Source organism: Ochotona curzoniae, unplaced genomic scaffold (assembly GCF_017591425.1).
Source record: "Ochotona curzoniae isolate NIBS_2020 unplaced genomic scaffold, NIBS_Ocur_1.0 scaffold_4506, whole genome shotgun sequence".
Lineage (NCBI taxonomy): Eukaryota > Metazoa > Chordata > Mammalia > Lagomorpha > Ochotonidae > Ochotona > Ochotona curzoniae.
This window is the reverse complement of record NW_024467119.1, coordinates 69078357-69105445: the sequence shown is the minus strand read 5'-3', so window position 1 is coordinate 69105445 and position 27089 is coordinate 69078357. Positions and strand designations below refer to the sequence as shown.

Sequence of the window (27089 nt, the reverse complement as noted above, 5' to 3'; positions counted from 1 at the left end):
TGAGGATCTTGGGAAGAAGATCCATGGAACGCTGGGGAGCAAATAGCTGACTAATCAAAGCCCTGGAATTGTGGGAAGGGAAAGTAGTGGAAGGAAGGAGAAGAGAGGTTGGGTTATAAATCCAGGAGCAGAGAATACCAAAGGTTAAGTGGCTTTTGAAGGTGGCTATGAGAAGATGAGGAATAATGATGTGCAGGTAGCAAGAAGTATGCATATCAAATTGTCTTTTGGCCCTGAGGTTAGATGGAGTGTCATTTAATAAAAATAAATTGGAAAGAATTTTGAAGTGTCTGTGTAACCACAGTGCAGAGTCCTGAAAGAGCCAGATCAAGCAGAGCAGGAAAGTGTAGGATCAAGGAAGTGACATCTCAAGAGGAGACCAAGGCCAATATGGAATTTGTTAACCAAAGATGAACTTCCAAAATTCACAGAGGAATGGTCTGGGATGCAGGACACAAGTAGTAAAGCATGTGGGGTTTGATGATGTGCAGAACAGTAAAGCTCAATTAGCAGGTGAATTCATCATCGAGGGGGCCTTAGATGCAGTGGTAGGCGGGGCTCATCTGAGAGAAGAGCAAGCAAGATGTAACATTGCAGAAAGCCTGTCCAAAAAGAGATGGAGTCTTGGATTATCCTTTGGTACATGGAGCCACCCAAAGTTATTCATTTGTGTTTTCAGTCCTCTTCAGCAGCAAGACAATCTCCCCACTCTATTTTACACTAGTAAACACAACGCTCAAACAGACAACCTGATACCAACAGGGGAACAAAAGCTCATTAGGTAATGAAAGATCATACGGATAAAAAAGCAACACCTGAGACATAATGCTGTTTAAAAGTGACCACTTGGGCCTGGCAGCATGACCTGGTGGCTAGAGTCTTTGCCTTGAATGCACCGGGAACACATGTGGGCACCGGTTCTGGTCCTGGTAGCCCAACTTCCCATCCAGCTCCCTGCCTGTGGTCTGGGAAAGCAGTCGAGTATGACGTTGGGACCCTGCATCTGTGTGGGAGACCCAGAGGAAGCTCTGGGCTTCTGGCTTTGGACTGGCTCAACTCCAGTCATTGCGACTGCTTGGGGAGTGAATCAACAGATGGAAGCTCTTCCTCTACACCTCTCCTTTTCTCTGTATATCTGCCTTTCCAATAAAAATGAATAATTTTTTTTTTAAAAAGTGACCACTTATTGTAAGGGAATACCCAATGCAGTGGGACCTAGAAATTGTTAAAAATGCACCAATGGGACATTTTAGAATGAAAATGCAAAAGTTTTGAAAGAGTACAAACTGATAAATTATACAACATATACATCTGAAGACATATTTATGAGCTTGAGGGTCAGTTTGAGAAACGCATTAAGTCAACCATCATTTTAAGTCATGATACATGCAATGTAACACCACCATTCCTAAAGAGACCACTAAAATTTAAAAATTGATGAAACCAAATGCCGGCAAGGATATTGTCAAACTTATAATTCAAGCATTTTTATATAAAATATAAAATTATACCACCACTCTAGCAATAGCTTGACAGTTTATTCTTTAAACTAAACAGGAGGCTAGAATACATGTCTATTGAGTAAGAACTACCTATTGTCTCCATATAAAGATACCAATTTGGGGCTTGGTGCTATAACCTAATAGCTAAATCATCACTTGGCATGCGCTAGGATCCCATATTGGGCACCAGTTCATGTACTGGCTGCTCCACTCCCGTCTAGCTCCCTGTTTGTGGCCTGGCAAAGCAGTAGAGGATGGCCCAAAACCTTGGGACCCTGTATCTGCATGCAAGACCCAGAAGAAATTCCTGGCTCCTGGCTTCAGACCAGCTCAGCTCTGGTCGCCACTGTGGCCCCTTGGAGAGTGACTGGTTCGTGAAAGATCTTTCTCTCTGTCTTTCCTTCTCTACGTAAATCTGATTGACCTTTCCAGTTAAAAAAAAAAAAAATCTTTTAAAAAAGACACAAATTTGTGCAGTTAGGCATGTACCAACCTACGTTTACAGAAGCTAGGAAAGTCAAATGATAGTCAGTAGTGCCTAAGTTTTGTATGATAATAATGTGTATTTAAAAAATAATGTGCATTTAAAAAAAAGCAGTTACCCTCATCACTGTGCCCACCCAACTCAAAGCAGCACAGTGGAGGAAAACGATACCCTCCACGTGGGGAAAGAGAGGGAGAAAGAATAATAATCAAACCTAAGCATCAGTGCCAATATCAGAAAGCCAGGTGAAAACTCATGCAGAGACCTGCATACAGTATGTGCACTAGTTTGTGTCTCAGCTGCCCCACTTCCCATCCCGCTCCCTGACTGTGGCCTGGGAAAGCAGTCGAGGACGGCCCAAAGCCTTGGGACCCTGCACCTGTGTGGGAGATCTGGAGGAGGTTCCTGGTTCCTGGCTTTGGGTTGGCTCAACTTTGGCCATTGTAGCCATTTGGGAAGTGAACCAGCAGATGGGAGATTTGCCTCTCTTTCTCCCTGTAAATATGTCTTTCCAATCAAAATGAATAATTTAAAAAGATGTGTGTGTATTCAACTGGTGAAATTCAAGATAGCTGCATAATTTAGTTCACTGTGTCAGTTAATTTCTTGTTTTAGTAATTCATTACAGAGGCTGGCATTATGACGTAGCACATAAAGCTTCCGCCTGTGATGCTGCCATCCCATCTGGGCTATGGTTTGTTTCCTGGTTGTTCTGTTTGTAATCCAGCTGCAGGCTGATTGCCTGGAAAAGGCAGAAGATGGCCCATGTGCTTGGGTGTCTTTTATCCATGTGGGAAACCACTGAGAACCCTTTCCTGGACCCTGGCTTCAGCCTGACATAGCCTCACCATTGTGGCCTTCTAGCAGATCAAAGAGTTTCTCTCTCTCTTTCAATCTGTAAATCAAACTTTCAAATAAATAACTAAGTCTTAGAACATTCTTTGGGGCCCATTAGTGACCAAATCCTTGCCTATCACACCCCGGGATCCCATATGGGTGCTTGTTTGTGTCCCAGCTGTTCCACTTCCCATCCAGCTCCCTGCTTGTGGCCTGGGAATGCAGTAGAGGACAGCCCAAAGCCTTGAGACTTACTCTCTGTAATTGGAGGAGGCTGGGAGAAAGGTCCAGAGGATCTATATTCACTGCTCTTGTCACTTCTTATTAGTTTATACATATTTCAAAAGTGATTTTTTCATTTTCTAGGAAATTTGGGTTTTTAATTTTATAATTTTTATTTCTTTGAGAGGCATAGAGACAGGAAGGCAGATGGACAGTCATTGCTGCTGTACACTGATTCTCTCCACTGATGAACTGATTCACTGCCAGAACCAGGATTGGGTCTGCCCAAGGCCTGGAGCCAGAACTCAGTCCTGATCTCCCCCATGAGAGACAGGGACCCAAATGTTAGAGCTGTCACTTGCTGCCTCTCAGAGTGTGCACATTAGCAGGAAGCTAGAACCAGGGCCAGAGTCAGGACTCAAACCTGAGAACTCTGATAGGGGATGCAGTTTAACAGCGAGACCAATCATCTACCTCCAAATAAAGTATTTTTAAATGAAGGTACAAAAGCATAAGAAATATAGAAGATAGGGCCCAGTGGCGTGGCCTAGTGGCTAAAGTCCTTGTCTTGAACGCCCCAGGATCCCATATGGGCACCGGTTCTAATCCCGGCAGCTCCACTTCCCATTCAGCTCCCTGCCTGTGGCCTGGGAAAGCAGTTGAGGACGGCCCAAAGCTTTGGCAAAGATGAAGTACTTGAAATGAAAGACATTCATGCACTACCGAAATAAGTGATTAGTACTCCTAAGTAGACAGAATGACACCAACGTGAAAGACTATTCTAAAATGTAACTCCAAAATGTTATGGAAGGGGAGAGCAGATCATTCTCCAAGAACAAGACCACGGTGACATTAGACCTCCTAAGAGCAGCAGCAGCACGGTGCACAGGTAGAACCGTCATGACTATGAATGCATACCCTGGACAAACTCAGTGTACAGCAAGCAGCAACTCACAGAACCTAGAAGACAAACAATTCACTCTTACTACCACCTACATTCTCAAGAGCCTACAGTAAAGCAGAGAATAAGGATTAGAGAAAATGGGACCTGCAGGGATTGCAAAAAAATTTTGATCACCTGAATCCAGGGGAAAATGCTCTCATTCTCTGAGATGGCCAGAGGAGAAGGGGCCACAGGCTGTGCTCATTGTCCAGTGATTTCCCAGTGTCAAAAAAATCCAATTACTGTAGTATTTAACCACTTGTCTCAAATTTGCAAGTTGAAACTTTCCTGGTTGTGAAACATTACTTGGCCTTATGACTTTTAATTTTGATTCCTTATTATCTGTATATGCCAATCAGATCATAGCAGGTGAGCCCTCTCCTGGGAAAAGGAAGTGTTAAAAGTTACAGGGTCCTCGGACAGCTGGGTCGTGTATGTCTTCATCACAGTCATCACACACAATTCTCTCAAGGACTGAAGAGCCTTTCCAGAGTGTAAAGTTACTCCATAGCAGCAGTCACTTACCACTCAGATGTCTGAAGCGCCTTCGGGAGAAACATAGTTGGTAGGCTGAGAAAATTTTACAGAAAATCAATCACAGTGATGTGGTGTTACCAAAATCATACAACTGCCAAAGTAGCAGGTCCCCTTTGTAAATTTTGCCCATATGAAATACGCTATTTGTTTTAATTTCTCAGATCTAAGACTGGGGCCCCTCAAGTTTATGTCGTGTTGTGTTTGTGTCATGAATCTGCAGGAGCTACTTAGGGCACCAACCTAGACCCCTCCAGTGAGTTTTCAGCATTCCTCTACACACACTTCTGCACTCCACCCTGCCTGTGTATCTCTCCTTCCCTGCCACACACACACACACACACACACACACACACACACACACACGGAGAAAGAAAGAAAGAGAGAGAGAGAGAGCCTTGCAAATAAATACTTTAAAAGGGAATTTGAATTTTTATCAGTATGAGTTCTGTAAAATAGTCATGAATATTAGAAATTACTCCAGTTGAAGTGTAAATGAACATAACCACTCCACTGACTGATTTTGTGCTGCTTGTCATTCCATGAAAATGCTATATTATGAAGACACAACAGTGGTACAAACAGCATAAGCAGTGTCACTCCAAGTACTGAAGTTTAAAATAGTTAATTATACTTTACCATACAGGAAGGGAAAATGTTTTCCCAAGTCCCAGAAAATGGGTAGTGAGTCATTTAAAACATTATAAAGATCCAAAATTTCATGGCCTATTTTTAAAAGCGTTGAACCTGGATTGAGAACAACCTGTCCACTTCCAGAGTCTCACTGCAGACTCTAAAAGGCTATGGTCTCTGAAGTTTAAAGCAGAAAACAGGAGAAATACAAGAAAGATACATCATGAAGGAAGATTTAATTTGCCAGATAGTAAGTATACTAAAACCCATACAGCTGAAGCAGTCTGGTCCTGGCACAGGCAAAGACATGCATACTCCACAGAGGGAAAAAAAAAGCATAGTACAAAATAGATCCAGACATATCCAAAACCATTCCCTCCTTTTTACTGCCCCATTGTAAGAACTCCATAGGTATTATATCATTGTTAAAGCACAATCAGGTTGTGCAAGATCTAAATGTACAAAGTTAAATGAGACTTGAAGAAGTTGTTTACTGTGATACTTCTATCCTACTGAATGGATAAACACTTTCTAATAAATAGGATACCAAAACAGCAAAGCAAAATGCGTTATATTACTAAAGTCTGATTAAAAAAAATGTAAAATTACATCTCTGGGTATCGAGGGTCTTATCAACAATTCCAAAGACCCCCCTCTCCAAAAAATTAATTCTAGATCTTTCATCAAAGGTGCCTGAATAACCTAAATAAAAGAATAATTAAGGGAAAAACCCTAATTCTGCCATGACTTAAGTATCTCTCAAATAACAGCAGCACCAGGATGAGCCTCAGCAGGCCAGATTAGTCTAGTATACAAAGAAGATCGTGTTTCTGTGGACACAAAACCTGCCAACAGCCTTAATCCCATCGAAAACCTCAGACCACATGCAGTCATTCGCCAAAGTAAACATGAAATGAGAGGCCGCATCAGAATTATCAGCAAAGTCTGCAAAGTTTCAGTTCAGACCAGCAATTTGAATAAGTCTCAGAAATAATAGCCAAACTCAAACACTTAATGATTTTATGATTTTTGCATTTGGACTAATGCATGGGTTTTAAGAACTTGTAAGAAAGAAAATATAATTAACACAGGTATCTTAGTATGGTTTACTTTTTTTTTAAGATTTATTCATTTTTATTGGAAAGGTGAATATACAGAGAGAAGGAGAGACAGAGAGGAAGATCTTCCGTCCAATGGTTCACTCCCCAAGTGACTGCAGCAGCTGGAGCTGAGCCAATCCAGAGCCAGGAGCCAGGAGCTCTTCCGGGACTCCCACACGGGTGCAGGGTCCCAAAGCTTTGGGCTGTCCTCAACTGCTTTCCCGGGCCACAAGCAGGGAGCTGGATGGGAAGTGGGGCCACCGGGATTAGATCCAGCAACCATATGGGATCCCAGTGCCTACAAGGTGAGGATGTTAACCACTACGCCACCACGCTGGACCCTGGTTTACTTTTTAAAGTACTTATTTGGACTAAGAGAGACACCATGAAGAAGTGTAGGACTGAAAATATACTTGGAGATCAAGGTCAAATGAAAGTCCTGAGTAGCTGCTAAGATATTTGTAACACCCCGAGCCAATGTAGGTGAATCTACCTGACTAACCTTAGCTTGAGAATAAGGCAAGCTTTAAGAGCAATTAAGTTTAATGTTTGTCCTACATCTACAAAATCCTATTTTCAAATCTGTTCCCTTTAATTTGTAGTCACCCAAGATAATAAGGTATGTCTGTGTGGGTATGAATTCTCCTCGCCCTCATGCTCTTGCATCTTTGTGTATGGATTTGAATTGGGGTGACAGATGAGAATATATAGCGTAGTGGTTGAAGTCCTTGCCTTGAATGCACCGGGATCCCATTGGGCAATGGTTCTAATCCTGGCAGCCCCACTTCCCGTCCAGCTCCCTGCCTGTGGCCTGGAAATGCAGTTGAGGATGGTCCAAAGCTTGAGATCCTGCACCCGTGTGGGAGACCCAGAAGAGGCTCCTGGCTTCAGATTGGCTCATCTCCAGCCGTAGCAGCCACTTAGGGAGTGACCCAATCGGATGGAAGACCTTCCTCTCTGTCTTCTCTCTGTATATCTGACTTTCCAATAAAGATAAATAAATATTTTTTTTTTAAAAAAGGCGCCAAATGTGCTTCAAACTGTCCAATAGCAGGAATCATGTGGTTGGAGTATCTGAATTTGGGGCAAAACAATCAGGGAATTTCCTGTGCTGTCTCTGTGTCCCTTTGCTTGGTATGAGATTGCACAGCCATTTTCATTGAGATAAGTCAAATGCGTAGGAAGTAGCTCTGAGAGCATTATTTTAAGTTGACATATGTTATTACAGCTCTTTAAAAAACCTGTTTTTAGGTTGCTTGAGTACTCACTCTAGGAGAAAATTGAATTGGAAATTATATGTAGAGATCCATAATGGAGCATTCTTGGTGTTTGTGTAGGGAAACGGAGAAAGCTCTCAGGTAGATGGCATACAACTGGGCACGTAACCCTTTGCCATGAGGCTCAAAATGCCCTTTTCTCCTGCTTAGAAGATCTGTGGAGTGTACCCTAAGAGTGAAAACTGGAGTTATTGTGAACAGTCTACCTTTAACTAAATAAAAAGTCCCAGGGTCATGACCTCACTGCTCCCAAAATCATGACTCCAGTTTAGGTTCTTTTCTGAGATGTAAGACAGCAGTGTTCCTAACAAGCTGAGCAAAGAGAAAATGTGACCTGATTTCTGGCTATTCCATCTCCTTTTCCTGGCACAGACTCCTGAGAAGTAGTGTCTGTGTTCTGTCTATGCATTTCATTCTGACTTCCTCCACCATCCTCTCACTCTTCTTGCCCCTCCACCACAGGTGTAGAAGACATAGTGGCCATAATGATTCCTGAACCAAAAGGGAAGGAGATTGTCAGCCTGCTGGAGAGGAACATCACTGTGACCATGTCCATCACCATTGGGACCCGGAACCTGCAGAAATACGTGAGCCGCACCTCCGTTGTGTTCGTCTCCATCTCCTTCATTGTCCTGATGATCATCTCCCTCGCATGGCTGGTCTTTTATTATATCCAGAGGTTTCGATATGCAAATGCCAGGGACAGGAACCAGGTGAGTAACCAAACATTTAAAACTAAAAAAGCACTGTTACAAATGTGATATAAATAGCAATGTATCAGTTTTTTTTTTTTTTTTTTTTTTATTGTTCCTTACACTGTATTATGTAGTACAGTTTTATAGGCGCTGGGGATCCCCCCCACCCCTCCCATACCCCTCCCCCCATGGTGGATTCCTCCACCTTGTTGCATAACCATAGTTCAAGTTCAGTTGAGATTCATTGCTTGCAAACACATGCCTAGCATAAAGTTCAGCGTCTTATTGTCCAGATAAGTTCAGTGGCCTCTTGGGGAGACCTTCTATGGTCTGAAGATAGGTTTAACAGAGTAAAGATCCGGTCAGTTAAAAGCCCCAACAAGGCCTCAGTATCAATATACAACATTATGGAATTAATTGACATAGTAATGGGTAGACAATATGTTAAAAATAATGCAAGTTCCATTCTTCGAAACATCTGGGTTGAGACAGTATCAATGACAGGTTCAAAAAATAACCAACAATCAAACAAAAAATTACAGGTTAAATCAAGGCAAACATGTGGTATCTAATCTTTTGGGATTCACTCATTTCCCTTAGCATTATAGTTTCCAGTTGTGCCCATTTAGCCACAAAGAACTGCATTTTGTTTTTTTTAATAGCTGAGTAGTATTCCATGGAGTAGATGAACCAAAGCTTTCTTATCCAATCTTCTGCTGATGGGCATTTCGGTTGCTTCCATGTTTTTGCAATTACTGATTGTGCTGCAATGAACATAGGGATGCATGTTGGTTTGTCGTAAAACAGGTGTTTTGGATATATTCCTAGGAGTGCTATTGCTGGGTCATATGGTATGCAGATTTTGAGTTGTTTGAGTGTTCTCCAGACTGATTTCCATAAAGGCTGTACCAATTTGCAGCTCCACCAGCAGTGGAGTAGGGTTCCCTTTTCCCCGCATCCTCGCCAGCAAGCGTCGTTGGTGTTCTTGTTTATGTGGGCCAATCTTACTGGTGTTAGGTGGTACCTCATCGATGTTTTAATTTGGATTTCCCTTATTGCTAGGGAGCTGGAACATTTTTTCATATGTTTGTTTGCCATTTGGACTTGTTCCTTTGTGAAATGTTTGCCCATTTCCCGTGCCCATTTCTTGAGTGGTTTGTTTGTTTTGGTTTTTTGGTTGTTTTGAAGTTCTTTGTATATCCTGGAAATTAGCCCCCTATCGCCTATATCGTGTGCAAAGATCTTCTCCCACTCTGTGGGTTGCTTTTTTACTTTGTTGATTGTTTCCCTTGCTGTACAGAAGCTTCTTAGTTTGATGAGGTCCCATTTGTTTATTCTGTTCTCAACTGCTATTGCTTTTGGTGTCCTTCTTAGAAAGTCGGAACCTACTCCTAGGTCTTGCAGGGTATTTCCTACATTTTCCTGCAAGAGTTTGAAGGTTTCTGGATGTAGGTTTAGGTCTTTTATCCATGTAGATTGGATCTTAGTGTATGGTGATAGATGTGGGTCTATCTTTTTGTTTCTACAGGCTATCAGCCAGTTGTCCCAACAACATTTACTAAAGAGTCCTTCCCACTTGCTTGAGTTGTCATTGGTCTTTTTGTCAAAGATTAATTGGCTGTATTTGTGTGGGTTCCCTTTTGGTGCTTCTATTCTATTCCATTGATCTTCCTTTCTGTCTTTGTGCCAGTACCAGGCTGTTTTGATAACCACTGCTCTATAGTATGTCCAGAGGTCCGGGATTGTGATTCCCCCTGCTAACTTCTTATTTTTCAGGATGGTTCTAGCTATTCGTGGTTTTTTGTGTTTCCAGATGAACTCTTGAATCATTGTATCCAGTTCCGTGAAGAATGTTTTGGGCAATTTGATTGGAATTGCGTTGAAGATGTATATTGCTTGTGGTAGTATAGACATTTTAATGATATTGATTTTGCCTATCCAGGAGCACGGGATGTTATTCCATCTTTTGAGGTTTTGTTCAATTTCCTTTTTAAATAGTTTGTAGTTTTCTTCGAATAGGTCTCCTACGCTTTTGGTTAAATTTATTCCCAAATACTTCATACTTCTCTCTGCTATTTTGAATGGTATCCTGTTGGTTAGATCTTCTTCCATCTTGGTGTTATTTGCGTACACTATGGCTGTTGATTTTCGTTCATTAATTTTGTACCCCGCCACTCTGCCAAACTCTCGTATAAGTTCTAGCAGTTTCTGTATTGAGTCTCCTGGTTTTTCTATGTACAGGATTATGTCATCTGCATATAGTGAAAGCTTGACTTCTTCGTTTCCTATACGTATGCCTTTGATTTCTTTTTCTTGTCTTATGGCCTCTGCAAGTACCTCTAGGACTATGTTGAATAGCAGTGGTGATAGCGGGCACCCTTGTCTTGTTCCAGATCGCAGTGGGAAGGGTTCTAGCTTTTCTCCATTCAGTATGATACTGGCATTGGGTTTTTCATAAATTGCTTTGATTATGTTGTGGATTTTCCCATCTATGCCTACTTTGGCTAGAGTTTTTAGCATGAAGAGGTGTTGGATTTTGTCGAAAGCTTTTTCTGCATCTATTGAAACTATTATGTGGTTCTTGTTTTGCAGTTTTTGGATGTGGTTTATAACATTTATGGATTTCCGAATGTTGAACCATCCCTGCATTCCAGGGATGAATCCTACTTGATCCGGATGAATGATCTGTCTGATGATTTTTTGAATTCTATTGGCTAGGATTTTGTTGAGAATTTTAGCATCAATGTTCATCAGAGAAATAGGTCTGTAGTTTTCCTTCTCTGATGGTTCTCTGTCCGGTTTTGGGATTAAGGTGATGTTAGCTTCATAGAATGAGTTTGGGAGGGTTGCTTCCTCCTCTATTGTTTTGAAGAGCTTGTAGAGGATTGGGGTTAGTTCTGTTCGGAATGTTTTGTAGAATTCTGTAGTGAAGCCGTCTGGGCCTGGGCTTTTTTTCGTTGGGAGATCTTTGATGACTGTTTCAATCTCTACCTCGGTTATGGGTTTATTTAATTCTGCAGTTGCCTCCGGACTGAGTTTTGGTAAGTGGTGGGAGTCCAAGAACTTTTCTATTTCTTGGTGGTCCTCAAATTTGTGGGAGTACAGTTCTTTGTAGTAATTTCTAATTATTTTCTTAATGATTGCAGTGTCTGTTGTTATGTTGCCTTTTTCATCTTTAATGCTATTGATTCTCACTTTCTCTTGTTTTTTTTTGGTCAATCGGGCCAGTGGAGTGTCTATTTTGTTTATTTTCTCAAAAAACCAACTTTTTGATTTGTTGATTTTATGTATAGTTTTTTTGATTTCTATTTGGTTTATCTCCTCCCTTGTTTTGATGATTTCTTGTTTCCTATTGTGTGTGGGACTCTTCTGCTGCTGTTTTTCCAGATCCTGGAGGTGTGAGGTTAGTTCCTGTATTTGGCGTCTTTCTTGGGCCTTGACATGGGCTCCGATTGCGATGAATCTACCTCGTAGCACTGCTTTGGCGGTGTCCCACAAGTTTTGGAATGTTGTATCAGAGTTTTCATTGGTTTCCATAAATTTTTTGATCTCATCTTTAATTTCTTCTCTGACCCATTGTTCGTTTAATAGCATATTGTTCAATTTCCAAGAGTGCCTATACTTCCTGGGGAGTTTTGAGTTGTTGATTTCCAGTTTCATCCCATGGTGGTCTGAGAGGGTACATGGTATGATACTAATGTTTTGGAAGTTGTTTAGATTCGCTTTATGTCCTATCATGTGGTCGATTCTGGAGAAGGTGCCATGCACCGCTGAGAAGAAGGTATAGTCTGTGGCCTTAGGATAAAAAGTTCTATATATGTCTACTAAGTCCAGTTGTTCTATTGTTTGTGTGAGCTCTGTTGTTTCTTTGTTGAGTTTTTGTTTCGTAGACCGGTCCATTGTTGTTAGAGGTGTGTTGAGATCGCCTACAAGAATTGTGCGGGTGTCTATGTCTTCCTTTAAGTCTGTAAGTAATTGCTTTACGTAAGTAGGTGCATTAAGATTCGGTGCATAAACATTAATGATGGTGATTGCTTCTTGATGGATCATTCCTTTCACCAGTATAAAATGGCCTTCCCTGTCTCTTTTGATGTTAGTTAGAATGAAATCTATCTCGTCTGAAATTAGGATAGCTACCCCAGCTTTTTTTTCTCGTCTATTGGCGTGAAATATCTTTTTCCATCCCTTCACTTTCAGTTTCTTTGCATCCTTTCTGGTTAGATGCGTTTCTTGTAGGCAACAGATGGTTGGGTCTTGTTTGATGATCCATTCTATTAATCTCTGTCTTTTGATTGGTGAATTTAGACCATTTGTGTTGAGAGTTAAAATTGAGAGGTTGCAATTTTGCCCTGCCATGTGATTGTGTTGTGTGTGTGTTGTTGCCTATGTAATTGTCTTGTTGGTGCGGCCTTTAGTTTGGAGACCTTCTTATTTGCCAACTTTGTTTGTGATTTGCCTCCTTTTTGTCCGGGACTAGCGCATTTCTAAGGAGACTTTGCAGAGCTGGTTTTGTGTAGACATATTCTTCTAGTTTTTCTTTGCTATTGAAGTATCTGATTTCGTTCTCATATACAAATGAGATCTTTGCTGGGTAGATTATTTTTGGTTGACAGTTGTTTTGTTTCAGGACTTGGAAGATCTTTGTCCATTCTCTCCTTGCTTGTAGGGTCTCTTCGGAGAAGTCAGCAGTGATCCTGATGGGTTTTCCCCTGTATGTGATCTTTTCTCTACTTCGTACTTGTCTCAGGATTCCTTCTTTGTCTTCATTGGAGTAGAACTTGAGCACCGTGTGTCTGGGTGAAGATCTCTTTGGATCATGTCTGTTGGGAGTTCTCTGTCCATCCTGTATGCGGGGTGGGTTCGTGTTCCAAGTGTTTTGGAAGTTTTCCTGTATAATTTCATCGAGCACTGCTTGCATCCCAGATTCTCTTTCTACTCCCTCGGGGAGGCCGATGATCCGAATATTCAATTTTCTAAGGTAATCCTTCATCTCTTGCATCATTTTATTAGTTTTGCTGAGGTTTGTCTCCAGCTGTTTAATTCGCTGGGCACTTTCATTTTGTGTGTCTTCTGTTTCAGAGATCCTTTCCTCTGCCGCATTTATTCTGTTGATGAGGCTTTCAATCTTATTATCTTGGGCATCCAGTTTGGTTTTGATTTGTTGTATTTCGGTGATTATGCGGTTCTGGAGGTCTTCCAGCTTTATGTCCACGTCTCTGAGAGATTTTAGCATTATTTTCATCAATTCCTTTGTTGGTAACACTTCCATGTCTTCATCTCGTATCGTCGATATTGATAATGGCTTTTGGCCCTTGTTTGGTGGGGTGCTGGCTCTTTCATCTGGAGCACAACTCTTTCTGGTGGTTTTTCCCATTGCGTTGGTGTATTCTGGTGAGGCAAATGGGCCCGTGTGTTGAGGGGCTGTCAGGTGCTTTCCTGTAGAGATTGGAGCCTGTAGGCGTGGTGTTGCCGGGCGTGGTAATTTTCAAGGCACCGTTGGTGCGTTCTCAGGGCCCGGGGCTGTAGAGCACCACCTTGGGGGCCCAGTGGATTCCAGGCACACTCTGGGCACCTCTTCTACAGGTGTGACACCCCAGGGCGTGGCGGGATGGAGGCGCTCTCTGGGTGTGCTCCCTTCACGGGAATCCGCAGGGCGTAGAAGGTTTTATGTGCTTTCTCCCTGCGTTCTCCGTGTCAGGGACTGCAGGGTTTTTCAGAGCCCACCTGGTGCGTCTCCCACACACGGGACTGTGGGTGAGGCACTTTCCAGGCGTGGCTCTTATGCAGTGAATCCACCACTCGTGGTGTGTGGGTGTTCAGAGCCCCTGCTCCCGTGTGGCTCCCCCACACAGGCCCTTAGCGGAGGAGTGGCCCAGGCGCCCTGTTATAATGACTTCACGGCGGCAGGTTCGCACCGTGTCAGTTTGGTGCAGGAGTTCTCCTGTCACCTGACACCTGCGCTACGGAGGTGCTGCTGCTGTAGGCGGGGCGCCCAGCCCGCTCGGTGCGGCGTTCAGAGTCCTGGTGGTTTCAAGCACTCACCAGGCAGGATGTGGGGGACTCCAGACCCTCGCCAGCTACCTCTGCGCACCGAGCCGCACTGGTCCCCTCAGCGCAAGAACATCCGATGCGCCTTCCCGGGGCCCCCTCAGCCACCAACACAACACCACTGTACGTAGTTCCACACAGACCCAACAGTTTCGGCCGTCTGCTCCGCGTTCTGAGGCTGTAGCCTCAGCAGGGGGCAAGAAATGCGGAGGCTGCCACGTCAACCCCCAGCTCACCAAAGTCCGGCCGCTGCAGTCTGCCTCCACCGCTGCCGAAGGCCTCCCGCCGGTGACGATCCCCCTGATCTCCCCGCCTCCGAGCTGGCCGCGTCTCCCGTCAGGCCGTTTTCAAGAGTGACTCAGCAGGTCTGGAGTGGGATGTCGGTTTCTCTGCCTTTGCCCTGCTCCGTTCTCGTTGTTCTTCCGAGTTGTGTGGATCTTTTTGGCTCCACACTGTCCCAGGGAGCTTCACGGACCTCTCCCTGCGGTTCCCTGCTGTTCCTCTTTGCTGCTTCTGTAGCGTTCTATCCCTCTCTCACTAGCTGCTCCCTCACAGTCTTCCTCCTACGTCGGCCATCTTCCTCTCCCCCAATGTATCAGTTTTTAAGTCAATCACAGAAAATACTGAGACAAAACCACCTCTTCTATCCCTGCTCAACAAATATCCTGATAACGTATCTTTTTTAGTTTTTTGGTTATTCTCCAAATATACATATTTTGATATTTGACTGGGATTTTTGCAGAAAATGTAAGTCATTTGTGCTACATCTCTACTTTTTGTTGTTTGGACAACCTATTTAATTGGGTATGTAAAAGGGGAAGAAACAGAAAACATTTTGTTAATAGTGTTAACTTCAGTGCCTACATTTCAAGAAAAGGAGACATGAATTGAAGATATTTCAAAGCATCTACACGGTATAAAATGAAAAAGGTAAAAATTGTCATAAAGGAAAAAAATAATTTTCCTTTCATCCCTCTCTTAAATGCCCGTCCATGTAATGTCTTTCCTTCCAGGGATGTTTTATACACTGTAAATATGTGTGCTTACACAGGTTGGATGTCAATTATCTAAACACTTGGAACCAACCATGTTTCAGATTTACTTTATTTTGCAGTATCTGCATATTCATATATAATGAAATATCTTGGGTATGCCCACCCAAATGCAAACTTGAAATTAGTTTATGTGTCAATGGCATGTGGTGGTGTGAGTTGCACGACCACCTGCAACAGTGGCCTGCGATGTGAGCACCAGTCACTGTCGCAGTTTCTCCAGTTCTGATCCAGATGCTTGCTAATGCACTAGGGAAAGCAGTCAATGGGGAGTAAATCAGCAGATACAAGACCCTCTGTCTCTGTCTCTCCTCTTTCTGCAATTCTGCCTTTCATATAAACAAATTCCTTTACCCACATATACATCAGCGTATAGACTGAAGATAATTTTATATAGTGTTTTTGGAGCACCTGTGTGTTGACAGAAAAGTTTCATATGAATGTCATGAGTAGAATCTGCAATCAGGTTGAAGGCCTAAAAGTTTTGGATTTAAGGCATTTCAGATTTTGTACTTTCAAGTTAAGAATTGTCAAGCTATATACACGTACATTACACGTATATTTTTAAAAACATTATAATATATTGCTGGTAACAGGTCATTGGCATAAAAAGTCTGAACATAGTTTTCAATGTCATGCAGTTATTGTAAATTTTGACCCAGTGTCTCTGTCCTGGAAATTTCTTCTTTGAAAAAACATCCAAAATCAAGATGCAAATTTTATGTATGAAGTATTCAATAAAGTGTTATTTAAAAAAACAAAGATAGCATTCTTTACTCTGAATCCTTGTCCCCCACTGTATCCCAGAGATTTATTCACATCAAACAAACCAACCTGCTTCCTAATGCCTAATGCACAGCTTCGCACTGTCCACATATGTCAGCTCCAATTAGTGGACATCTCTTCTTACAAAAAAAGATACACATGCAATATTTAGCATAGATGAGAGTATATCTATAAGATAAATTCTGAAAGTATAATGGTCAATACAGTGGTATGTATATTTTAAATTGTGGTATATACTGCAAAATTGTCTGCCAAAAAAATGTTGAGCTGATTTATGGCATAACAATAATATTGTCTTGTCATTTCATTATCAAATGAATATGTTGCAGCTTTTCATATGTGATTTCCTAAAATTTAAAATGATATTACAGTGTTTTATTACAAGTAATATTGAACATCTTCTGAATACAATAGTTCAGAAATGGATTTTTTTTTCTGTGTGATATTTGAATATATAATGATATTATTTAGCCACTTTCAGTTGAGTGTAGGTAATTTTCTAATTAGTGTCTATAAGCTTTTTATTAAAGAAACTAATAATTTTGTAATACAGAACTCAGTTTTTCCTGCAGCTTATCATTGTCTTTGATGTTTATCTATCATGCCTTTTGCTGTGCAGAAATGTTTAGGTATTAAAACTGAATTTATTAATCTTTTTAGAATATTTTACAAATTTTATATAATAAGATCTTGTATAGCTAAGACCAGAGCAAAACCCTTTATTTTTGTGCCTGTTGATTGTGTGTGTGTGTGTGTGTGTGTGTGTGTGTGTGTAAATGAAATAAAGAGATAAATTTATTTGGAGACCAGTCCTTTTTTTCAGTTTTGTAGGTATAGGGTTCTTCTCACCCTCTCCACTTCCTCTCTCCCCGTTTTTACCCCTCCACCCCCCCCAACCATTTTTCCCTAAAATTATCTCAGTATTATATAGTTCCTTTATAATAAGAGTTACAAGTTTAATATTCTGGTATTTAAATGTGTCATGATGTGGTAGATATAGATAAATGTGGGAAATCTAGTATGTTTATTTTATTAGTCTTGCCACAGCAAACAGTCAAAGACAGGGGCTGGCATTGTAGCATAACACATAAGACTGCTGCCTGCAAAGCCAGAATCCTGTATGGGTGCTAATTGGAGACCTATCTGCTGCACTTCCGATCTAGTCTCCTGCTAAACCATCTAGGAAATCAGTGGAGACTGGCCCAAGTGCTTGGGCCCCTGCACCCATGTGGGAAACCCAGAAAAAGCTCCAGGCAACCAGTGTCAGCCTGGCCCATCCCGGCTTCTGTAGCTGTTTTGGTTGTGAACTAGCTAGCAGATTGAAGATTGCTCTCTTTCTCTCTCTCCCTCTCTCCCTCCCTTCCCCTCCCTTCCTTTCCTCCCCCTCCCTCCCTCTCTCCCTGCCCCTCCCTTCCTCCCTTACTCTCTTCCTCCTTTCTTTGTAATTCTCTCAAATACATAATTTTTTTAAAAAATTCACTGCTAAAACCACTGAACTGTTAACAAATGTGAGCATGATCTTTCACATATTTTAACCTTCTCCATGTATATTCAGTAAGTTGTCAATTCAAATGTGTCTGTGTGCATAAGCCACAAACAGAAGCTTGCATATGTCTTAGCCTCTGCTTTTTCTAAAGTAGTCTGTTTTTCCCCATCACTGCACGATCAAAGTATGACTTTTTTTTGCTGCTATATAGTGGTCAAATTCTACCTTTTACCTGAAGTGATAAAGCCACTTCTTTATTTGTTAGTTCTCTAAACTACATAGTAATATGCCTTTCTTTTATAATTACAATGAGAATGAGGTAGGTCAATAAAAGTCAATTTTTCTTTTCTTTTTTTCTTAAATATTTTATTTTATTTGCTATATATACTATATGTATAAAATAATATATATATATGAAAATTACCATTGTGAAGTAAAAAGTCATGAAAATACATAGAGATAGATGTTAATGACTGAGAAATGTAGAAGCTTGTATATTACGGCACATGTGTTAAGGGAAACTTTTGTATAGGCTTCAAATCATAAACGCCATTTTTAAGCCACTAAGCATAGCATTATTTAGTTTTCAGTTAACAGCATATGGGATTGCTATTATATAAACTGCTGACTACATACAAATTCAGCTTTACTACTTTCATTAGATATTGCTAGAGCTTAAATGGATACAATATCAGACACAAGAAAGTAAAAATGGATTTAGAACTAATATATTCACTTGTTTCCAGTGGAGTTCAATATGGAGAGACTGTGTGTTGTGTGTATATCTGTGAGGGTTGTGAAAAGAGAGCATCATCCAGTTGATTAAGCAATAAAAAATAGGAATGACATCCATACATATCTAATGACAAAACATTTCTGTTAGCAGCTATTGGGCAATTGAAGGAAAGATAGAATTTTAAGCTTCAATCATCATTTGAATAATTATTTCAATCTTTATTTCAGTTTTTGCAGTATGGCCTACACTTCAGTTTAAGTCCATGCATATTCTATGAAGTGTGTGAAAAAACAGTTGGAAGGTGATGGTATGGAAGTGACTCATGGGGGTTTAAGTTTTTTACTTTTGCTTCTATTTTTAACTTCCCTTGAAATATAGGATATTGCCATTAGGGTCAGTCAGTGAACTGGGATCATGTTAAAAGTAAGCACTATTTCCTTAGCTCTTTGATGGATGGAATAGGAATATAGAATTGCCCAGAGAAAAACATTTCTTTTGATGGATAGTGTTATGCTCCATTTAACAGAAAGTTATAGCTATATAATCTGTATCTATAATAAGCACCAAGCTAACTAAGTCATTTGTTTCTATTAAAGCATTATTGGCTTCCAAACTGAATGACTTTCAGTATACCTGTAGGGTCACAACCAGAAATGGAATGTCAAATACATTAATTTTATGTGGGTGAAGTATTCAGTCATTCATTCTGGAATCTGAAAAAAGAAAGAACTTGAATTAGACAGATGAGCATTTAGTGTCTCCTTGACTTTGCGTGGATTGCAAAATGAACCGAAAATCACCGGCTTCTTACACAATCATCACCTCTTTCGTGCTGCAGTGTCCCTGGAGAGGGACAATTCAATGTAGTTTCCTGTGGAGTAAAAGTTGCAGTTATTCACAGAAAATATCTTTTAGAAAGTCACATGATGAATAAAGGTTGCAATTGAAAGAGGTGAGATTTGACTGGTGAGCTGTGATTCCTAAAGCAATTTTACCTGATTAAATCTGGTATGGGGTAGTAATTCATGATACCAGTTTGAAGTCATGTCTAGATTCAAATGTCTATTTCAGAAATTCCTAGTCATCGGACATTGTGTTAATATCCACATGTAAATCAGGAGAAGCATACCAATCTCACAGTATTGCTGTGGATTAAAAAATTTGTGTGATGCATTGTTAGAGGGCTGCTAGAAGGGTCATCTTTAATAAATAAAGCAATTCTCAGAAAATGGTATTGCCACCAAATATAAAAGAACTCAATCCTTATGTAACACACATATACTTTAGTCTTTGTATGAACTCTTTAACTCTAGTAATCTAATTTTAAACAAATTGGTATCTTTTTGTTTCTGTCTTTTCTCCAGTCATGGAGGGAAAAGGAATGTAAAGAGAATAAAGAGGAAAAAAAACTGGCTGTCTTGGAGGCTAGTCTTACCTACTACGCTGTGTGTCAGTTAACAGTAGGTGTGTACACAGTATAAAAGGCAAAAAAAAAAATAGGTAAAGCAGAATGTTTTCTTCCCACTTCAAATTCTATTTGCCAGCTTCCCTTCCTTCAACTGTGCCCAGAAGTAGAGACTTTGTAAACTTCCTGAATATTCCGGACCTATCTTTAAGAAGTTATTTTCCACATTTGTTACAGAGATAAGGGCTCTGCCCTCACAGAGCTCGTATCACAGTGGCACAACAACCACAGTTGCCTAACAACCACAGATGGTATAGGAAGAATGGGTGACACCTTTCCTCGCCCTCAAAGAAGTCACCCCAGCACTCCTCTAGCAGATGTATTATGGCAGGCCTTGGACCTAGCAGTTAAGATGTACATGTCTCACATTGGAATATTTGAGTTCCAGCTTCTGACTCTGCTTTCTGCTAATGCAGACACTGGGAGGCAGCAATGGAGGTTCAAGTAATTGGATGCCCATCACCCACATGAGAAATTTAGAGTGAGATTCCAGCTCTCAACTTCTCTTTGGCCCAGTCCCAGCTGTTGGCAGGCATTTGGCAAGTGAATTTACACACAGTAACTCTCTCTATATGTCTTGCTCTCAGTCTCTGAAAAAAAATTCTCATAATATTAATTATAAAGTCTCTAAGACCCAGATGGATTAATAAGAGGTCTTATGGATTTATTCATTCAAGTTTTACATGACACTGGAGTCTTGAGATATAAAGACTCAAGGACCTAAAGACCCAGGGAGAAAAACGTTTTTATGTTAGATTGGATGAAGTATCGACAGTCAAGTATAAATGTGATTGAATAAAAAGGGGGATATGACCTAATGGTTGTCTCAGCTGAGATCCAGCAAAACTATCAATTGTTGGCCTCTGTGTAGCGTTTCTTCCTGCTGCATAGAGAGCAGGACCCATCGTGGAATGAGGATTCTTAAAACTGCAAGTCACACAGGTTCGTATCACTGAAAGGTTAGTCAAAACTTTCTTCCTAGGCAGCAATTACACAGAAACAGAAGGTCAGAGTTATGTCCCTAGATTCTGTGGTTGGCTTTAGCGAAGTATTCTAATTTCTGCAGCCCACATTAATGATAGGATATCCTGATTTCTATGAATTATTTTGGAGTGGGGAGAAAAAAAGGGAAGCAGCAGATAAATGGGTTAGAGAAAGCCAGAGAATAACTTTCCTTCTGAGACCTTTTCTTCCTTTTCTTATCCTTTCCTTTCCTTTCCTTTCCTTTCCTTTCCTTTCCTTTCCTTTCCTTTCCTTTCCTTTCCTTTCCTTTCCTTTCCTTTCCTTTCCTTTCCTTCCTTCTTTTCTTCCTTCCTTTCTTCCTTGATATTTTAAAGCATATTTTTGAAGAGATACGCTTTATTTTTATTTATTTTATAATTGAGACAGAAACATGGAGTGATAAAAAGAGCATATCTATCCACTGGCCTCAGATGCCTGCCATGACTGGGGACGCCAGTCTGAGTGGGAAGGCAAAAATTTAGGTATCTCACAGGAGTGGTATTTGAGCCACCATCCACTGCCTCCTGGGAGGTGCTGGCATTTGAAACTGGTGTCTTTGCAGTGCTCTTAGGCAAAATTGCCAGCTAGCCAAGGCACCATACCTGGTGGGCTCTTTTCTTTTGTTTGAGCTAAGCCTCATAATGACATTCAGAAATTTTTTTCTTGAAAAATTGACTTCTCCCTATGATACATCTTCCTTTTAGTTTGGATTTATTTTGTACATACTGCTTAGCTACATTTAAATAAGTAAAATAATGGGATTTAAAACAGATTTAAACTTCACAGGCAAAGAGAAAAAGAATGTAAAGGAATATGCCAAGTGTCACCACCAAGGGAAAGTCTAAACAGAGAAGCTTCTTCCTCATAAAGAACCAAGAACTAAAATTGTCCCTGAAACTGTTATAGAAGCAAATGCAAATCCCACAGGGAAACAGACATGGAAAAGGTCATATTATATCCGTTAGTATTCAGTGCATTAATTAGCTATTTCCTTCTCTTCTGTTCAACTTCTACAGCAAATAACCCTGATATTTTTATGTCATGTCACAAGTGCACAGCTTAAAGTCATTCCCTATGAAGTCAGCTCAGGTGTCAAAATAATCTTAATTTTTCTTGTCAGTTTTCCTAGATTTGCAGAGCAGTCTTCTATATCATGAGAAATTGATTGACTTGGCTGAGTGATGATTTCTGTTGGATCAGTCAGGCCTGGAAGCGATTATTACTAAGCATTCGAGTGTATGCAGAAAATCTCTGACTCATCCAAGATGAACATCCACATGAGGTTCCAGATGACCGGGACCCACTCTGTTTACTTTGACAGTGTCCTCCTTTCACCTAGAACATAAGATCACTAAGTTCTTTTCCCACCTGGTGGTGGTGATGATGGTGGTTAACACGATGATAAAATACAGTTAGGAAAAAGGGCACAACTATGATTCAGTTGGCCACTGCAAAGAGAGAGGGAGAGCATGAGCTCAGCTTTGCTGTGGCTATGGTGTACAAAGGAGTGATACATTTCCTCATTTATCATAAGGGCCACTGCAAACACACCTATAGCAAAAGACCAGTTAAGAAGAGACGAAGATAATAAATTGATTTCTTTTTCATTGTATTGAAAAGAAAACCACGTTTCATCCCCTGGTTTTCCCCCAAAAAATGTTCCCAGGTCTTGGCCAGACCCAAGCCAGGAGCCAAGAACCCAGTGTGGATTTCTCATGTGGGTAGCAGGAGCCCAAGTACTTGAGCCATCATGTGCTGCCATGCCTCTCAGTATACACACTGGTGAGAAGCTGGATGGGAGTGGGAAGAGCTGGTACTTGAATCACGCAACGTAACTTCTGTGTCAGACACTCACTTCCACAAATTTATATGACCAAAGTTTTTGCATGACATCGAAGACTTCAGGTAACCTGTGGAAGGCAGTCTGTTTTTATTTTTAGGATCGGAAGAATGGACAGATGTGTAGATCTATGAATGAGAAAGGTGATGACCTAGTGATAAATGTTGGTGGAGAGGGGAAGAAGTAGAAACCCTTTCTGTTCAGATTTCTTCTTAGCATTCATATGAGATTCCTTCCTTTCAGAATAAATATAATTACCAAGATGTCCAACTCCTGACAATCTTTAGTAAAAGACATGATTTAGGCCTGTATAGAGAAATTTCATAAAAGCTCTCTGAATTAATTACTAAGTGGAAAATAGGGAGAGGGAAGAAGATTCTTTTCTGAAACCAGGCGGGGGGGTCCCTTATTCTTCTGTTAGCATTACTCTACTCTACATTTTTAAGATTTGTTTTTATTGGAAAGGAAGATTTATAGCGAGAAGGAGAGACAAAAAGAAAGATCACCCATCAACTGGTTCACTCCCCAGATGGCCACAACAGCCATAACTGAGCTGAAACAAGGAGCCATAAGCCCCTTCAGGTGTCCCATGGGAATGCAGGGTCCTAAGGCTTTAGACCATCCCCCACTGCTTTCCCAGGCCACAAGCCAGGAGTGGGATTGGAAGTGGAGCAGCCAGAGTACCAACTGGGACCCATATGGGATGTGGAAGGTTCACCAATTGAGCCAACATACCAGCTGCTACTCTGAATTTCTGATAGTCACCAAGAAAGAGTCTGCTTTCAGATTGAGCTCAGGTTTCAATCCCTAGATTTAATTTCAGGCTGTGAACACAACTAAGGTAAAGCAGGATTTGTAGTTTTTCTTCCCAGTGGAAAACCAAGGACCAGCATTATTGTAAAGTGAATTGAGCCACAGCTTACAATATTGTCATCCCACAGTGGGGTGCCCAGCCATACAGTTTTCTGTCCAAATACGCCCCAAGATACCTGCGAAAGTAGCAACAGATGAACCAAGTACTTGCACCTCCATGTGGGAGACTGGGATTATCCTGGCTTTTGCCTGGCCCAGACCTCAGCTTCGTGGCTATTTATGGAGTGAACCAGTCCCTTGAAGATAGATCTGTCTTGCTGGCTCACTCTTTCCTTCCTACCCTGCCATCTCCATCTCTCTCTCTCTCTATCTCAATATTTTTCTCTCTGTCTGTCTGTCTCTCCCTGTTTCCATCATTTTGATTTTCAAACAAATGAATCTTAAAGAACAAAGGATAAATGACAGAACAACAAATTTTGCATGTGGAATAATAAAAATTCCATTTTATTAGGAGTATCTGTGTTTAACTCATTAGCCTTTTAATTTGGATTTTGGAAATCCAGTAATATTAAAAAATTGTTGAAAATGAAACTTCCTTAAAATGTTTAAAGTAACACATTGAAAGTTTTAAATGTTTAAAGTGATATATTCATTTTGCATATGATTATTATGTCATTTGAAGAGAAACAGGTCAACTTTGCTGTGGGTATGGCAAATCATCAGGTTAGGCTGTCATTTAGGAATACCTGTATCCTATATCAGCATGCTAACTTGAGTCTCAGTTATTTGGCTCCAAACATATATGCCTGTTAATGCATCCTTGAGGCAGGAGATAATAGTGCAAATGCTTGGGTGGACTGTGCCACACACACCAAAGACCTGATAGCGCTTTTAATTTTTTCGCCTGACATAGCTCTGGCTGTTGTGACTCTCTGGGGAGCAGACTAGCAAACCACTCCTCCATCTCTGGGTTTGAGTCCCAACTACAATCCTAAGACACACTCCATGCTGTTGTATGCTCTGGGAAGCAATACGTTATGGTTCAATGATTGCGTCCCTGGCACCCATGTAGGAGGCCTGGATTGGGTTCCTTACTGCTGGCTTTGACTGGCACTGTGCCAGCTATTGCAGACCTTTGGAGAGTAACCAGAAGTAAGGGATCTCTCTCTGTCTCTCTCATTCTCCCTTTCAAATAAATAAATCAGAAAAAAGCAACCTCAGGTACACTAAAATTATGTGTATCATTGCCTTCAGGACATATATATAAAAGGAGTGTGTGAAGTGTAAGTGTAATTCATGTTTAAGTTTTCATCTCCTTCCCAACGTAACTCCTTATTTTTATGCAAATATCCAAAATACTTCTGCTCTGAGGTTTTCAGATAAGGTGATCTCAACCTACTTTAATTTTAATATTGGTTAAGGAAAATGCATCTTCCTGTCTTTGTTTTATCCTCCAAATGCCCAAGAACTGGAAACATAAACCAGACCTCCCGCATGAATGGCAGGGACCCAAGTACAGAGCCATCACTGAAGCCTCCCAAGATATGCATTACCAGGAACTTGGAATCAGAAATGGAGCCAGTGGGCAGCATATTAACCACTGATGTTCCAGCAGTGTTTTAGCCACTGCACTAAATACCTGCCCCTCCTAAATGACTTCATCCTCCACCGGACTCCTTTAGCTCCCATATGTCCCAGTTGGACAAATGCAGTAATAAAAATTGAATTTCTAGTCCTTTAATCATCAATGTTGCTGTAATAATCTCTGCTACCCCAATGCTTTGCACTTGCTAAATGTACATGCCATTTTTAAAACCAAAGGCAATTTGCATTTTCTTTTCATGTACAAGGCCTTTTCTCTAGAATAAATGGAATATTTTCGAAAGTCACTTTTTTTTTTACTTTGTCACTCAAAGTTCAATTCATAGCCAACATTTAAAGTGGTCTTTGAATTTGCCATGCATGCTCATGTTAGAAAAGAGCATATTTTGCCAAATAATTATCCTAAATAATACTGAATTTTGGAGAATGTTATTTCAAGTTCACCAGCTTTGAAAGAATGATCTTTTTAAGCACTATCTATAACCATTGCTCAAAAATATTTGCTCAGATCTTAAACATTAAAAAAATTAGGCAGTTGAATTGAGTCCAAAAATCATAGAATAATTATAAAATACTAATTATCAAATGTATAAACTCCTGACTTGAAAAAGAAAAGTAATCGAAGATATTTTTTTATTTAGTCATCCAGATTTCTTGTGGTATACACAACCAGCAACCTTTTTTTAAATGTTCATCCACTTCCATTTCTATAACAAAAGACCATAGTCTGTATCATTTGCAAAACAGAGTTTACTTAGCTCACAGAGCATGACTTGGCGTCTATTTGGGTCCAGTATGTATTTCATGTTGACTTGTTGAAACGGTATTTAGGGGGAGATGCAAGTCTCCTTTATCACAGCCCATTCTCATAGGAAATAGCACTCCTGCATCAGTTCATTCAACATCGTTCATGAGAGTAGAGCCCCCACAATTAGACAGCCTGCCCCCATTTCCTTGCTGCTGTGGCTGGGGATGAGGCTTCCAGCACATGAACCTCAGGGTAACAAATCTTAGCAATGCCTGTGATTCCCAGCCCTTCAAAGGAGAGCACTTGTTAACTGACAGTGGCTGATTTTGTCAAGGCAAAGACCATGAGTTTTACCTTAGGACATCAATCATCTGTGGTCTGTCCAAAAGTTTTCTCATTAACTGGATAAATTTCTCAGGTTCTTTTCATGCTTTAAAAATTATCTCTTGGGATTTTATTCCCTCACCCATTATTGAATTTCCAATAGACTATAAAGAACAAAGAACAAGCATTTTTTTTTAAAATTTTGCATTTTTTTTATTTTACATTTGAAAGCTTACAGAGAGACAAAAGATCTTGCATCCGCTAATTGACTACCCAAGTGGCCACAATGGCCCAGAGCTGTGCCAATCCTAGCCAGAAATCATGAGCTTTTCCCAGGTCTCACACAGGTGCAAGGCTTTCCCAGACCACAAGCTGGGAGCTGGATGAGAAATAGAAGCCAGCACCTGTTTGGGATCTCAGTGCATGCAAGGCGAGGATTTTTCTACTAGGCTATCATGCCAGGTATCACAGGCATTTTTGTGTATTTTTTCACTATCATTTTCCAAAACCCAGAGCTGTGATCAGAAATATGTATCAGATTACTAAATAACAGTTACTGAATGACATATGTGTGAAAATAATGGGAAGCATAGGCCTGTCCTCAAAGAACTTACATGTGGAAAGTGTAACAGGTTGATCATGAAAACAAATACCAGATTTCCAATGGCATAGTGCTATAAATCACAGGTATCCAGTGCTGGGAAACTACAGATCGAGTTGGTCTGGCAGAGAGAGATCTAGAAAGGGCTCCCAGAAGATGTGCTTGAATTGAGAATGGGAGAATGTATAGGTACTATTTGAAGGAGAGAGGATGAAATTTCTATCATGTTCAGTTTAACCAAGTTCTTTTCTTTCCCTCTCACTCACATATTTCTCTTTGAAGCTCAACTTGGTACACTCTCCCTGTTATTTCCTGCCACTGTAGTTTGCCAACTACTCATGGACTTGTGGATAAGTCAT

General features: G+C 40.7%; 1 protein-coding gene across 1 annotated transcript in view; it reads left to right on the top strand.

Annotated features, from left to right (window-relative positions):
* The window catches only part of RNF150 (ring finger protein 150), a 234524-nt gene that overhangs the window by 142107 nt on the left and 65328 nt on the right, over window positions 1–27089 (top strand). Inside the window, exon 2 of the mRNA XM_040967267.1 lies at window positions 7995–8245. Coding sequence (XP_040823201.1) covers window positions 7995–8245 — 251 coding nt within the window. The remainder of the gene's footprint in view (window positions 1–7994; window positions 8246–27089) is intronic.